Below are 15382 nucleotides of genomic sequence, written 5' to 3' on the forward strand. Positions count from 1 at the left end.
CCAGCTTTCTGCAAATTAGTGCTTGCATCGCATATAGTTTTCCATCCTTTAAATTTTACCTTTCTATATAATTCTTTTTAAATCCAGTTGACAATGTTAATATTTTAATTGGAATATTTATCTTTTTATATTTAATGTAATTAAATTTAGGTTTAAATCAATCAACTTACTATTTTCTCTTTATCCTACCCTTTCTGTGCTCCCTCTTCTTCCTTATTTTTTTGGGCTTTTTTTGAATTAGTTTTATTATTCCATTATTTTCTCCTATAGTAGCTTGTTGGTTACATAGTCTTTTACAATCCTTTCAGTGATTACCTTAGGAAAATATAATATTGATCCTAGACTTATTAAAGTTGAATGTAAAATTAATGCTTTTACTACTACCAGGACCATGCCAGGACCTTAGAAAATTTTAACTGCATTTAACCTCTTCCACCTTTTTATTCCGTTGTTGTCGTGAATTTTAAACTTCACAATTGTTATTATTTTTTTCAATCAATATTAAGTTATATGTATCCCCATATTAACCCTTTCTGTTGTTCTTCGTTTGGAATTTCCATGGTTCCTTTCAGGACCATTTTCCCTCCTCCTAAAGAATTCCCTTCAGTCTGTTCTTTAGAGAAGCTATGTTGGTGACGAAAACCATTGGTGATGGATATTGTTTTTTTCTTTGTCAAAATTATCCTTATTTCATCTTCATCTTTGAGGAGTTTTCAATGAATATAGAATTCTCCAGTGTTAGTCATTTCCTTTTAGCACTCTGAAGATGTTATTTTATTACCTTCCTTCTTCCATTCCTTCTACTGAGAAGTTAACTTGTCATTGCTTCCTGGAAAGTAATACATCTTTTTTTCTTTGGGACTTTGAGATTTTTTTTCTTTGTCTTTAATTTACAGCTGTTTCACTATCAAAGGCCTAGTAGTGTGTGTGTGTGTGTGTGTGTGTGTGTGTGTGTGTGTGTGCGTGTGTGTGTTTTCATTTCTCATATTCGAAGTTACCTGAGATTTTTGAATATGTGACTTAATGTCTTTCAATGGTTTTTGGAAAATTCTCAGACATTTTCTTTCTTTTTTTTCAGACATTGTTTCTGCCCTATTTGTTCTCTCTACTTCTTCTGGGGATCCTTACATATTAGACCTTTTCATTATGTCCCATATTAATCTTATGGTTTTTTTCCCTGCACTTTCTGTTCTTTTCCCTCATTCTTTATTCTGGATCATTTCTTCTGGTCTGTCTAACAGAGTTCATAAATTCCTTCTTCAGCTGTGTCTAATCTTCTGTTAAACCTATTTATGGAAACCACAAGTTCAGTTAATGTATTTTTCAGTTCTGGAATTTTCATTTGATGGTTTTCCTAGTCTACAGTTCTCTGTTGAAATTCTGTTTGTTATCTAAATTCTGGAATACATTAACCATAATTATTTTCAAGTCTGTGTCTTATAACGCCCCTATATGGATCTCCAAGGGAGATCTTTTTAAAATTAGATTTTTAATTTTGAGATAATTATGGATTCATGTTCAGTTGTAAGAAATAACACAGAGCAATCTCATGTGCCCTTTATCCAGTTACCCCCAATGGTAACATCTTGCAAAACTATAGTACAACATTAATATAATAAGATGATTGTGGTGCCGGCTAAAGTTTGAGAACCACTGAGGGAGAGGGAAAGCCCGGAGAAGGTGTGTTTTGGGAGACAAGAGAAGAGAATCTTTCAAGGAGGGAGGTTAACTATGTGTCGAATGCAGCTGGGAGCTCACCCCACATGAGGACAGAGGCCTGGCCATGAGGTTTCATGAGTTTTGTAACATAAAGGTCATTGTTGGCCTTGACAAGAGTGATCTCAGTGGAGTGGTGGGGACAGCAGCCGTGTGGGAACTGGCCAAGGAGTGAACGAGAGGGAGGAAGTAGCGACGAAGTCTATAGGCCCGGTGTGCAGTAAAGGGTTAACTCCATGTGCTTGGGGTACTCAAACCCTGCACGTTCTGAAGAAAGGACTGAGACTTGACCAGTGCCTGGTAAATAAGCTCTGAGCCCCTGGAATATCCTTCCTGATGAGAGTGTCTTTGTATACCTTGGGCCACGTCAGAGAGTTTATGCTAACACAGTGATATAGAGAAAATGCCTATTTTTATTTGCCTAGGGCCCTGGGTCATGCTGTATCAGTTCTGCCTCTGATGGGAACTGAGAAATTAAGGTCACTCATGCAGGTGTAAAATGCCCGTGTGACTGAACTCCAGTACAAACCCTGGAGACCAAGGCTCAGGCGAGCTTCCCTGGCTGACAGTGTTCTGTATATGTCGCACATCCTTGCTGGGAGAGTGAAGCACTGCCCGTAGGACCGCACCGGGGAGAAACAGCTGGCAGCTCGCTCCTGCTCCTAGTGTCTCCTGGAGTATCTCCTGGACTCTGCACTATGTGCTTTTCCTTTGCTTCTTTCAATCTGTATCTTTTCAATGTAACGAACTGTAACTAGGAGTATAACAGCTCTGAGTCCTTCTAGTGAATCATCAGTCTCTGAGAGTGGTCTTGGGGATTCCCACAAACCTGCTTTCTCAAGAAGTCTTGCAGTGAAAGGAGCAAAGGAGTGGACGATAGCTGGAGGAGGATGTTGGCTCAGGGTGGGAGATTTTGACTGAGGAAATACAAAGGCAAATTTGCATGCCTGTTGGAACGATAAAGGGGTCAAGAAGATGCTAGTGATTCAGGAGAGACGATCTTGAGAAGATGAGGGGTATGGTGGGGCCTCTGACAGAAGCAGGGACAGTTCACTCCAAGTTTCAGGAGGGAGACCAGAGAATGCGGAGACAGTGCAGGTTTACAGACAGACTTGGTGATGAGGTCGTAACCACTTTGTTTCCTCAGCGGACTATGAAGTCTGGTCACACTGGAAGGCGGAGATGGGGTAGAAGGCTGTAAGAGGTTTGAGGAGAGAGAGGGTCTGATTTTTAGCTATTTTGGAGAGTAAGCCCTCACGTACGGAAAGTGGGCTCAGATCACAAGGCAGAGAGAAAAGCGTCCCCTGGAGATCTCCGGCCATGAATTCAAAACGAGAGTCCACACACGTCACATGTGCTTTTCTGCATCGGCGTTCAGCTGGGCAGGTGCTGGCAGGAAGCAGGTGGATGGACAGTGGGATAGTGGGATAGAACCAGCTGAGGGGGACGGAGGGAGGGTGTTTGTAGTAAATCAGTGCTAGAGAGGATAAATAAGGTGAAGCTGCCTGCAGCTTAATTTTGCTCAGTGGTAAGCAATTAAACAATATTTTAAAACAAATCTGGATTCAACCTGGAGTAAAATGAAGAAAGCACATGGGTTTTTCAGGCGACTCGGTAGACTTCAAATATGGTTTTCTTGTGTTAAGCGCTACTTCCACCGAGAGCCCCTGGTCCTCGTGGGGTGAATTCACTCTTGCTGGAAGGTGGAAAGTTTTGGACACATCTGAGAAGGCTTGTCCTGCTGGTGTGACCCCTCGATCCGACTGGACCCCTGGCATTTCACAGGGACCATCTGAAGACAAGGTCCAACTAAGAGCAGTGACACTATTGATGGAACAGACAGGCAGAGGTCGTGTGGACAGGGAGGGCTGGGGACTAAATCAAGGCCTCCTAAGGATGGGTGGGCACTGGACGAGTGGGTGGGGGACTGTCAAGAGTCCGGTCTAGAGGCCAAGCGAGTCAGAGGTGTCCAGGTAGACCATGGGGAGGGGACAGGTTGAAATATACCAGGCCCCTTTCTCTCCCCTCCCCCATCTCCCCAGGACTCCAAGGGAGGCACCGTTCCGGGGGTTCAGGCGAGTGACTTAGGAAGATTGGATCTCAGGGAACAAGTCAGGGACCTGGTTCCCAGAACTGGGGCACGAGGTGGGGATGAGGTGTTAGGAATGAGGCCAAAGCTCAGTTATCAGAACTGGGACACTTTCCACATGGGACTTATGTTCTTTATTTACATCCTTCCTGCAAAGATCCTGGGAAATGGGGTGCGTCTGCATCCGGGGCCTGGCAGAGCCTGTCAGGTTGGAGGGATAGGAAGGGTTCGCTGAAGCTTTGGGGCACCAAGGCGGCACCTCCTCTGGCTTTGCCTACTGCCCTGCACCACGCAGCCTCCTCCTCCCTGCCTGGCACCTCCCGGGGTACCCCAAGTCTTGCAAGGAGATCCTCAGAGTAAACATCATGTTTATTTTGGACATTCAAGTTTACAAAAACTTTGCCTACTGCCCTGCACCACGCAGCCTCCTCCTCCCTGCCTGGCACCTCCCGGGGTACCCCAAGTCTTGCAAGGAGATCCTCAGAGTAAACATCATGTTTATTTTGGACATTCAAGTTTACAAAAACAAAAAGTAACAAAATCCATGACATATCACTCACACACACACACACACGCACACACACACACACACACACACTGCATCTCATGTCACTTTATGTACAAAATCAGGCCAGGAGGAGGGAAGGCAGAGTCGCCAGTAGGGTGTACCCATTTCACAGTGTCCAACTGCCCGACATGCTCACTCACTGCTCAGCCTGGGCCCACGTGAGCCCCATCTCCACCCAGCAGGATCAGAGGTCAGGGGTCATGGAGGAGGTGGGGTTTGGGCCTGCAGGCGACCGGGACAAAGAGGGTGAAGAAATGATCCCATCTCTTGGAGGGGGGCCCTGGTTCGGGCCACTGGTTCAGGGAAACAGAAAAGAAGGGACCCAGTTCTGGAGAGGGCGGGGCCACTGCATCGTGGAGAGAGCACTGGACACAGAGTCAGAAAGCTGGGGGCGGGTCTCCTGGTGACCCGGCCAGGTGGTTCCGTGGGCCCTGGCATCCTCTCTGTATAATGAGGGCTCTGACCCCCGCTACGAGCCCTTCTGTATAAATCTGTGGTCCGGGGTCATGCACCATTGTGGCAAGGTGATCTGTCCCGTTGGGAGGTTGATTGGGGGCAAAACATGTCACAAAGGTGGGGAATCGGCAGAGAAGAGCTGTGAAGCACCCGCACAGGGCTTGGCCCAAAGCAGGAGTCTAAGAAATATGTCCTTCCCTCCCCTGCCTGGGGCTCTTGGGACACAGTCCACCTTCTGTTTCAGCCCTTCTGGAAACTCCAGCCAGTAGAGAAGGGCTGAAGCAGTGGGTGCACTGCAGAGGGAAGCTTTCCCTGACGAGACTGAGACCCCTCCCACAGCCTTGCCCAAGGGGACCCTTCGCCTGGGGATGGCCCATGTCATGCCTCCTGTTCTGTGGGTGGTGAATGGGGTCAGACACATTCCTTCAGCCCCAAACGTTAGGACCGAAGATGCCCAAATCCCACTCCACAACGTGGGGGTGACTGTCCCCTTGGGCTGAGGGGTGGGCCCTCAATGTAATCTTCCTCGGTTTGAACTCTGGGCTCCATCACTTGATGGCTGATTGACACGGGGCAGGTTACTTAACCTCTCTGTGCCCTAGTTTCTTTATGTATATGTACGATGGGGCTAAGAATAGTCCTAGCTTATAACTGTGTTGCAAAGATAAACAAGATGACGTCATGAGGTGCTCAGCACAGTGCCTGACACTTAAAAAGGTTGTAACGAACACAGGCTCCAGCGTCACTATCAGACAAGAGCAGCTCGGGGACACAATCGAGCACCGTTTCTAGATCCTCCTCCGTGTCTTCTTGGCTGTGCCTGGGAGCAGCTGAAGATCAAAGCTGGAGTCCGAACGGCAGGCACTCGGCAAATGTATGAAGGGGAGGTGGGGACTTTGGGGCTTTTCCTGGACTGGAAATGGGGATCCAGACCACTCACCAAAGGTCCAGACTCAAGAGTCTGCACCCCAACATCTCCATTCGTTCCTGTTCCCTCTGGAGGGCTGACCAGGGTCACTCAGCACAGACGTCAGGAGTCTTATCATCACCATGACAAAGTGTAAAGGGTTTGAGATGATGCCTCTGAGTAGGCTCAAGCGATCCAGCAAGTCCTGTCACCTCTCTCCTAAGACTCATTCTTTCCCCCAAGGCCTCCACAAAAGCTGCTTCCTTAAAACCCAAAATAGAAACCCAATAAAGCTCAGTGTCCAGTGTCCCTGAAATCTAAGTTCCAAATTCTGCCATCACCTCAGCAACAGCATATGTCACTATGAGATGTTTGACCCAGCACTTGGGCTGATGTCATTGGCTGTTACCAGGGCAACCTAGATCTCAGCAGGTTCTGGCGGAAGCACGCCATCGCTCCTTCTTCTAGGTTCTTCTAGGGGGAGCTGGGCCGGAGGTGCTGAAAAGTCTACTTGTGCTCTTGAAATGGAAATGAGGATCTCATGGCTGGAGGTGGCAGTCTCAGAGGAGCCTCCAGGGCACTGGGCCCAGCGCTCACGCCATGCCACAGATTAAATGGCCTGGGGGGCGGAGGCAGGAAACACAAAGGCGAGCAAAAGGCACCCGTGCCCACTGAGTTCGGTAGCCTGCAGCTGCCTGGACACCTGGTAGGTGATTGGCAGGGGAGGGACACCTGTGTTCTCAGCGCTCCATTCCTGCCAGCGTGCCTGGGGAATCACACCTCCCAGGAGACAGAGATGCCAAAATGTGTGTTTCATAAAGGAGGATGTTCCAGTGGTCATGTTGGAAAGCATTCTGACCTCTCGAATGTCCATCTTCTAGGTGCGGGCTGGACTCAAAGACCCTCAAAAGCAGGCAGTATGGTGTGGGGGGGAAGAGCACTGAAGGGGGCGTCAGAGTCTTGGGTTTTAGTCCTGGTTCTGTCCCATTGTGCTGTGTGATCCTGTGCAAGTCACTCGCCCTCTCTGTGCTCTTCCCTAGCTGTACAAGTAAGGGGTCAGACTGGGTGGCTTTCTCAGCTCTGATATTCTTCCACTCTCTTAGGGAAGCTGGTGAGGACTCAAGTGTGGGGACCAGGAAGCCACCAGCCTTTGAGACACTCTCAGACAGGCAAGGGTGCCAGGCAGGGGGATCCAGAAGAGCTGACTTTTACAACCTGCACATGAGGTTGGGCTGCCTTGCCCTTTGCCCTTGCCTTTGACTCTCTGGAGCCAGCTGCTGACCCTGGCCCATGCCTAGCCAGATCCCATCTGCTGTCCAGTCCCAGGCTCCTTGTTCAACCAGGAAAGTTCTCCAGCTTGCCCTACCCTATCCACCTGAAATCACAGACCATCTCACGTTTGATCTGGAGAGCTCAGAAACAACCAAAGCAAGGGCCTCAGCTCACAAATGAGAGAGGCCAGCCCAGAGAGAGGGCAGGGACTTACAGAAAGCCACACGGCAGATCTAGCTAGGAACCAAGGGCTCCCGCTTCTCGTCCAGCAGTGCTGTGTACCATTCCATGCTTCTCCCTGCTCACTGGGCTTCTTCCTTCCTTCCCTCCACAGAGGCTGCAGGGCCATGCAGAGGGGCTAGGTAATGTGGCTTTGCCAGAGTCTGGGTCTCCTATGGCACAGTGTCTCTGCCTCATGATGCTCCTAACTCAGCTGAAGAGGCCCAGGCCCTGTCTTGGCCACAGAGGCGACCATGCTAACAGTGGGCACAGCTGTGGATGGGTACAAGGGGTGACTATGGCCCTTTGGCCTCCTGGGGTCTTGGTCCCTAACCCTCCAGGCCAGAGCTGGGAAGGAAGGGAATGGCCTGGAAATGGAGATGGGGCTGGGACAGGCACAGAACCAACAGTCAACCCACTTCACACAAAGAAACGCGAAAAGAGGAGGAAGAGAGAGGGTGTGGGTGTGGGTGCGGGTGGGGTGGGGCTGTGGGGGAGAGGCTCCATCAGGATTCTGCTGCCCTTGACTGTCAGCTGGTGGAAAGATGGAGGAGGGGTGAGTCTGAGTCTCCTCTGTCTCTGTCATCCCCTTCTCAACTGCGGGTAGAGCTCTACAGCCTGTTGTGGCCCTGAGGGGAAGGAGCCAAGCCTGTTGCATGGGGGACAAGGGGTGGATGGCCACCCCTGCCACTGAGACAGTGGGCCTTCGCCCATAACACCCCCATGGCGGATGCCACTGAGATCAGTGGAATCAGATGTGGTTGATGGAACAGGGTGTAGTGTGGGTAAGAGATGGCTCTGGCATAATGCCAGGAGGGTGGGCAGAGCCACAGGCTCTGGTACCCACCCCTGCCAGGCCTTGGACTCACCCTAGGCTTGCTTGACCTGTTGACTTGAGCTGCTTGTCCCCATCGAAATGAGATCAAGGGACAGCCATCACAGGGCAGAACATTCTGGAAGTGTGGGTATAGGTGGGGGAAATGAGAGGCATGGCCAGGAGTGGGACAGGAGGGGAGGCCAGTATGTAGGTAAGCTGAGGAGGGCATATGTCCAGCCTCCTATAAGGTCCCAAAATTGGCAGGCAAGGGAGGGGCCCTCATGCCTTAGCCCTCCCCTTGCAGACATCAAAGGCAGCCTTCGTTGCACCCCCAAAGGCCTCCACCAGCTTGTCTTCCCAGGGGAGGACGTTGCCCAGCAGCAGCCCAGTACAGTTGGCAATGCCCAGGACCTGGGCAGGTGTTAGAGCATGGTCCCACAGGTTAAACTGGGCAATGTCACCCACGAAGGCCTGGGTGGCATCAAACCGGCCACCCAGGGTATCCTGAGCCAAGAAAGCAGAGAGAAGGGAGAGACATGGAGGAAGAGAGCAGAAAAGACAGGCAGTTAGACTCAGAGTCAGGCCCCCCACATCTGTAGTCCCAGAGGAAGCCCCGCCCCCGTGGTTCTAGCCCGCCACCGAGTTCTAGCCGCTTGGGCAGGTCCCTGTTCTCTCTGGGCCTCAGTCTGCCCGACCATCTGCAGAATGGCTGGGTCAGACTGAGTGATCTCTGCTGTGCTTTCAAGGTCTCCACCTAGCTCCTCCTCCTCAGGGGCCCTGGGTGGGTGGGACATCTACCTGGGCCTCAAGCCCCAATATTGCCTTGAGCCTTACCTGCTCTTGGCCCAGGATAAGGATTCCATGAGGCTTGATGGGGTGCCAGGCGGCTAGGTTCTCACCGGAGCCTTGCAGCTCCCCATCCTGGTAGGCAGACCACAGGCCATCCCTTGTGGTCCAAGCGATGCAGATATGGTGCCAGCCATTGTCCTTCAGGCTCAGGGGCAGCTGGGCCACCTAGACACAGGTTCCCCAGCCCCAAGTCAGATGTCACAAGGCCCAGGCTGGAGCAGTGAGGTGGGGGGACCAGGAGACCCATGTCCTTCTTTCCAGGGACTGACCGAAGGCTTGACCTTCCCCTTCTTCTCAGCCTAGGGTTCTTTCCCATCACTCTTTCCTCTTTCCCCATGACCTAACCTGGCAGATTCACTCAGATCGGAAGGGACTAGTCAGTGTTGTTTTTCAATTGTTTCCAAATAGTTTATTTACTCTCTAAGAGGCCTGTTGGCTCGTGTGGGGCTGAAGCCACATCCCCAGTCTCACCTCCTGAACACCTCACACAGTGCCTGGCATACAGCTGGGCATGAGACGTACAGGTGGCGGGGGATCAAGCCTTGGACTCAGAGGCCAGGAACCAAGCCCCTGTAGGACCCTGGGGAGGCTGCCCTTTCCTCCTTGGCCTTGGTTTCCTCATCTGCACAGTGAGGTCAGGAAGGGATGGCAAATATGCAGCCACCTTTGCCCCTCCCCCCACCAAAGGCAGACATGGCTAATCAATCATGAGCCTAGACTCAGCCTCAGAATGTTTCTCATCCCGGTGCTCCCGGAAGCCACTGCCGATGGATTAGAGTTGGCCTGGGAGATGAAAGGTACTTGCTGCCTGTGGATTTGGGGCTCCCGAAGGGCTCTTTCATCTCTTAAGTTCTCTGACATCACGATTTAACACAACGTTCTCTGAGGCCCACTTGGTGCCAGGTCTTGCTCTGGGCACTGGGGATACGAATCTGGTATTAGCTGTAAATGAGCTGAGTCTGCACGGGAGGCCATATTACAAGACAAAATAACACAGGGGCCATTTGGAAGGTACATAGACGATAAAGACCCAGAGGACAATAAAGGCCTGTGGGAATGGACGACATGGAGACTAAATACATCTGGAAAGATAATGGACTTGGACCATTTCATTGCAAGGCAAACTAAGTAAAGGGTACAACAGGAGCAAAGGCTGAGAAGTCGGAATACAAAGGAAACTGTGAGTAGCCTGTGAGGTTGATGGTCAAGAGAGCTCCAGAGGTTCCTGGAATCGAGCTGCTTTGTGCCCTGTCCATGGTGCTGAATTTTTTCTAAGACCTGAGTGCTGAGCTTCCGCAGAGCCAAGGACAGCAGCCAGGGGGTGTATGAAGAGAACAGGGTAGCAGGATATAGATATAGTTTAGCTTCTTAGGTCTTCTTAGGATATATTGCATCACAAGAGAAATTCACTGCCCCCGGGCCCATCTCCTTCCCCCGCCTCCAGGACACCTATTAAAAGCACCTCCTGCTGAGCAGGGTTCCGGTGGGTTCTGGGAGGGGCCCCTCTATAAGTAGGTCCTTGGACCTCTCTCTTTCTCCAGGAGAATGAGCAGGGCCCCCAGGACAGACACTTCTAGCCCTGCTCCTAGAGCTGGGTCACTGTGAGCCTCACGTGTCTCCCCTGTAAATGGGTACACCACACTCACGGTCTCTCTTGGACATGAGCCCCGCCTCCAGCCAGCCCCAGGTCCAGTTTGTCTTTGTATTCCCCAAACCCAACCTGGCATGCGGGAGGCTTGGCATGTGTGCTGAATACCCTGAGTGGGAGAACTGAAAGGTCCCATAGGTGTGGGGCCCAGTGCAGTGCGGTGCTCCCAAAAGGGCGACCCCTGCCCCCATCCCCCCCACTCTGCCCGCCCCCACTGACCTTGTCGTTGATCAGCAGCTCCATGGGGTCATGGCCCGCCTCCAGCAGCACAATCTCATTGGCCTGTCCTGGCACTGAGTAGGAGAAGGGGGTGCCCTGGCCAGTGCCCCCCGACCTGGACCGCAGCCACATGCAGATGGTGAAGGCGTAGAGCTCAGGCAGAGCCTTCCGCACGCGGGCATACATGTAGTTGTTGCGGATGGGGATGCTGATCTTGAAGGCGTCAGGGGGGCTGTAGGCCGAGGAGCCTAAGGAGGGTGGACAAGGGGGACACAGTGGGGGTCAGTGGAAACTGATGAGGGTGGGGTGGGCAGGGCACACTCCTGAATGAGGCTACTAGTCCCTGAGGACCTGCTATGTGAAGTCTAGATCCACTACTTACTGGCTGAGGGACTCTGGGTAAGTCATTCGACCTCTCTGAGGTTTAGTTTCCTCATCTATAAATGGAGATAATAACAATACCATCCCTGTGTGGTTTGTGAAGATTAAACCAGCTGATGTATCAAGTACTTATCCCACTCCCAGTCTAAAAAGTGCCAGAAAATACTAACTGTTAATAATGATAATGATCGTCCCCAGCTAGTCTTTCCCTTTTGTGTTTTGTAGCCTCCTCCCCACCATTTTAGCTTTAGCCTCTGGAGAGCATGAAAAGGTTTTTCCAGTTTATCTGCCATCCTGAGGACCCATCTGAGGACTGAGACTTCACCTGTTATGCCCTCTGCGGGGCCCAGGACCCACCATGCTCCAGTTCTGCTATGCGGCCCTGCAGGGCATCCAGCTCCTTCTCCACCTCCTGCCGCTGCTGGTGGCTGCTGTGACTGAGGGCCACACGCTCCTTCTCCAGTGCCAGCACCTTGGCCAGCAGCTGCCCCTCCAGCTCATCCATCTTGGAATGCAGGGCGGTGGGCACCGCAGGGGCAGGGGCAGGGGCAGCTGAGAAGTTCACACGGGCTGGGAGCTCCTGCTGTTCACAGGGTAGAGAAAGAGGCATGCGAGGTCACTCAGAGGGAGGAAAGAGAGGGACACAGGGCTCAGAAACCTCCCAACCCCCCAGGTGAGCCTTAGCTTCCCCATATGCAAAGTGGGGCTGGCAATACCAGCTTCAGGCAATGAATGTGTGCTGGGTATCCAGAAGCATGTGGTTAATTAAGATCACAGAGTCAGTTAGCTCAGGCTTCAAATCCAGCTTGACCAAGGTCAGTCTGGTGCACGATGGTGAGCTGAAAGCAGGCTGGCTCCTGCCCTTGAGGACATCTCAGCCTACGGCGGGGTGGGCAACTGGCAGTGGAGCGCTAGAAACACTCCCTGGGTGGTTCCGACCTACAGTCAGAGTTCTGAACCACAGCTGAGTCCTTCGTAACCGGAAGGTTGTACACTGACTGGTCCTCGATGCAGGGAACTGTCTTAGTCTTTGCTCACCAAGCTTCTTTACGATGGTGCAAGGCCCTGTGTGGGCACTTGGCAGACTCAGAGGCTTCTGGAGTAGGGCTCCAGTAGGGTAGCCATCCAGGGGAGCATCACAGACACTGGAGTCAGATAGCCCAGGGTTCAAATCCAGCTTGAGAACTAACCTGCTGTGTGACCCTTAGCAATGCCTCTACCTCTCTGAACCCCTGGTTCCTCGTGTGCAACGTGGGACAATTATACCTGTCTAGAAGGTTTGTGGGAATGATTAGGTGATCTCTGACACCCTGATCCTGCCCAGGATGAAGACAAAATGGTTTAGAGTCACCACCTTCTGCCTAAGACCCCAGCGGGCAGGAGAACTGGGCCAGAAGCCCAGGTGGCCTCTCCTTCCCTGTCCCCTGCTGGAGGAGAGAGGAGGGCCGGGGAGGTCACAGGTTCAGACACTGGGAAGCGACAGTCTCTGGCAGACATGTCAGGGGAAATTAATAATTCAATAAGCTTCCAGGACTCAAATTAGACCTTCCTCTCTCCCCAGGGGCCCGGCAGTTCCACTCAGCCTTCCCTGGACTCTGCCCCCAGGCTTAGCCCCAGACCTGAGCTCAATGAATTCCGATTCCTTCACTGAGCAAATACTCAGTGAGCACCTGCGGTAGGCTGGGCCCTGGCCGGGTGCTGAAGAGACAGCTGAGGGCAAAGCAGAAAACTGAGGGCACAGCCTAACATTTCCTGAGTACCCTGTGTCTCACATGGATGGCCCTGAGGGCTGAGGGCAAGTATAGAAGACCCCTCCTCAGCCTCATCGATTTGCCTAGGCCTGGCCTTGCTGGTCATTTGCTGGGTGACATTGGAGAGGTCCCTTAATCTCTCTGAACCTGTTTTCTAGCCATATGATGAGGGGATAAATGTGTCCCCTGCCTCAAAGTGCTGGGAGGCGGAGAGGGTAGTATAGGCAGAGTGTCACTGCCACACTCAGCACCTGAGGGAAGGGAGATGTCACTACGGATAGTGACATGACCTGGAACTGAAGGGCTGGAGGGGCTGATACTCCATTCTGCCACTTCATCCCGAGAGTGGGGGTAGCTGGGCTAACCTCGAAGAGCCCAGCCCAAAGCTGGCCCCACAGACATGCGGCCTCACCCCTGTTACACTAACCTTCACTATCTGGAAGGCTCTTTCTAACTCCCCAGGGTCCTAGGAATCCTGACTCTGCTGTGGCTAAAAACAAAGCCTTCTGTAAATGGACACAACTGGCCCCGCTCTGGCCATCCCCAGGACGGAGGCAAGGATGGAAGAGTTGAAGTCGAGGCCTCATGGACTGTAAAAGCAGAATGTAAACTGTGAGCCTTGACTACATTAGCCGATGGGGAGCTCTTCACCTCCAGAACCCGCTCTTGACCACGGCAGCCCATGGAGCGACAGGGCCTGCCACCCACTGCATTTTGAGGTGGCTGGACTTCCAGGAAACTGTGGGCTGAGGCGATTAGCTCCGAGTGCATTCGCCTCAGTGCCAGAAGGGTCGTGGCTGGGTCTCCTCTGCCCTGGCACCATCTGTCCTCAGTTTCCCTCCTTCCACTATGCCAGGCTTGGCATGAAGGGCACACATTTGAATGAGACAACGTGCCAAGCCCATCCTTGGCACTTTACACGTATTTACTCATGAATCCTCAAAGCCACTCATTTTGGTTGGTACTACTCTTAATGTCCCCATTTCACAGATGGGGAAACCGAGGCCTGAGTCCTTTTGTATTTTCTGTGTTGATGGGGCTGGGCAAAGCTGACACCTCTGGAGCCAAAGCCGCCTCTCTCCAGCGAAGAGTTCTCCTTCCTCCCTCAGAGGGAGGAAGACCTGCCAGGGAGGAACCGGCGTGGAGTGCTATTTACACAGACACGTTTCCAGGAGAAACCGTGCAGGCTGAGGGAGGTGGGTATACAAGCTGTTCTTTTGTCACAGCCACCAGCTCTGCCACCAACAGGAAGGCCAGGGAGGAGGTGGGCTCACCGGATCGTGTGTGGCCCCCTCCCCACCCCAGTGTCTGAATCAGAAGAACATGACTGGCCCCCACCCCAACTTTCCCATCTGCTTCAGGCGCGGGCTGTGCTGCGTGGGCTCCCAGCCTGATGCCAAGTGGGCCCTTAGCCCAAGATGGTGGGGGGCAGGATGATGCCATCATCGCCCCCACTCGGGTCTTGATGCAGCAGGAAGATGGGGGCTCGGAACCCACAGTCTGTTGTGCTGAGAGTCTGGGGTGGGCTTTGGTGTAAGTGTATAGGGCCTGAGCCAGAGCCCAGGGTTCTAGTCCAGCTCAGTGCCAACATGCTGGGCTCATTAGCACTAGTAATAAGAATGCTAACGGCAGCTGTCGTCATTGTCAGGCTGTGTGCCAGGTTCTGCACCAAGGAAGCACTGTGAAAACATGCCACAGCCCCTGTTGACAACCTGGGTAGGAGGCCCACTTTATAGATGAGGGAACCGAAGCTCAGAGAGGTGAAGTCACCTGCCTAAGGTCACACAGTTGCAAAGTGGCAAAGCCAGAACCCCAGCCAGACCCTTCTGATTCCAGAACCTGTTCTCATTCTTCCATCCTATCCTGACAGTCTGGGTCAAGAGGGCAGAGTGCCGGCTGCCCTGCCTGCCTCGAGGGCCAGCAGAAGACTACCTCACAGCCACGAGAAGGATGGGAGGGTCTGTCAGGCTCTGTCAGGCCGCGGTTTGGGGCAGCTTCACAGAAGGGCCTGGATAGAAAGGACCTGTGTGTGCGAAGTGGCTCAGAGGCTAGGAGGATGTGTGGATGACCCAACCGCCTTGTCCCTAGGTGGGGACTGCTCCGTTCCTTTGGGGAGCAGAAGGAAGGTGGTGGCTTCAGGGCCAGAGACTTACCCTCTGCACAGCTTACCCTGGACCAGGACAGCATGAGGTCCAGCTCCAGGGGCGGCAGGGCAGTATGGGAAGAGAACAGGCCTGGTGTGGGTCAGGTCTCCTCACCTCCCCCATCTGGTCATCCCTCACGTGCCGTGTGAGCCTACCCGGGCCCACGCTCTGGCTCCACCAGCCCAGTGACCTTGTTATGTAAAGCTGCAGTGGGTCAGTTTCCCTATCAGCAAGAAGGGTACAACAATAATATCTCATCACATTGTAGTGAAAATTAAACGCGTTAATAGATATAAGGCCCTGGTAGTGAAGTTGGTACATGTCGTGCTACGTAAGTGTCGGTAAT

General features: G+C 52.3%; 1 protein-coding gene across 1 annotated transcript; it reads right to left on the minus strand.

Annotated features, from left to right (window-relative positions):
• Positions 1–4284: 4284 nt before the first annotated feature.
• Positions 4285–11720, minus strand: NPTXR (neuronal pentraxin receptor). Its single transcript, XM_011354453.2, has 4 exons — positions 11499–11720; positions 10761–11008; positions 8879–9058; positions 4285–8548 (listed from the first exon to the last, which is right to left on the minus strand). The coding sequence occupies exons 1-4, from the start codon at positions 11644–11646 to the stop codon at positions 8324–8326; spliced, it is 801 nt and encodes a 266-aa protein (XP_011352755.2). The 5' UTR covers positions 11647–11720; the 3' UTR covers positions 4285–8323.
• Positions 11721–15382: the final 3662 nt, after the last annotated feature.

Source organism: Pteropus vampyrus, unplaced genomic scaffold (genome assembly GCF_000151845.1).
Source record: "Pteropus vampyrus isolate Shadow unplaced genomic scaffold, Pvam_2.0 Scaffold16, whole genome shotgun sequence".
NCBI lineage: Eukaryota > Metazoa > Chordata > Mammalia > Chiroptera > Pteropodidae > Pteropus > Pteropus vampyrus.

Bases quoted from the DNA above. Each gene is read 5' to 3' on its own strand.
- NPTXR (XM_011354453.2), bottom strand. From the start codon at position 11,646: ATGGATGAGCTGGAGGGGCAGCTGCTGGCCAAGGTGCTGGCACTGGAG. The intron at 11,009-11,498 runs GTGGGTCCTGGG...CACCCTCCTTAG, and splicing joins CATAGCAGAACTGGAGCATG to GCTCCTCGGCCTACAGCCCC. The intron at 8,549-8,878 runs GTAAGGCTCAAG...TTCTTGGCTCAG, and splicing joins TTATCCTGGGCCAAGAGCAG to GATACCCTGGGTGGCCGGTT.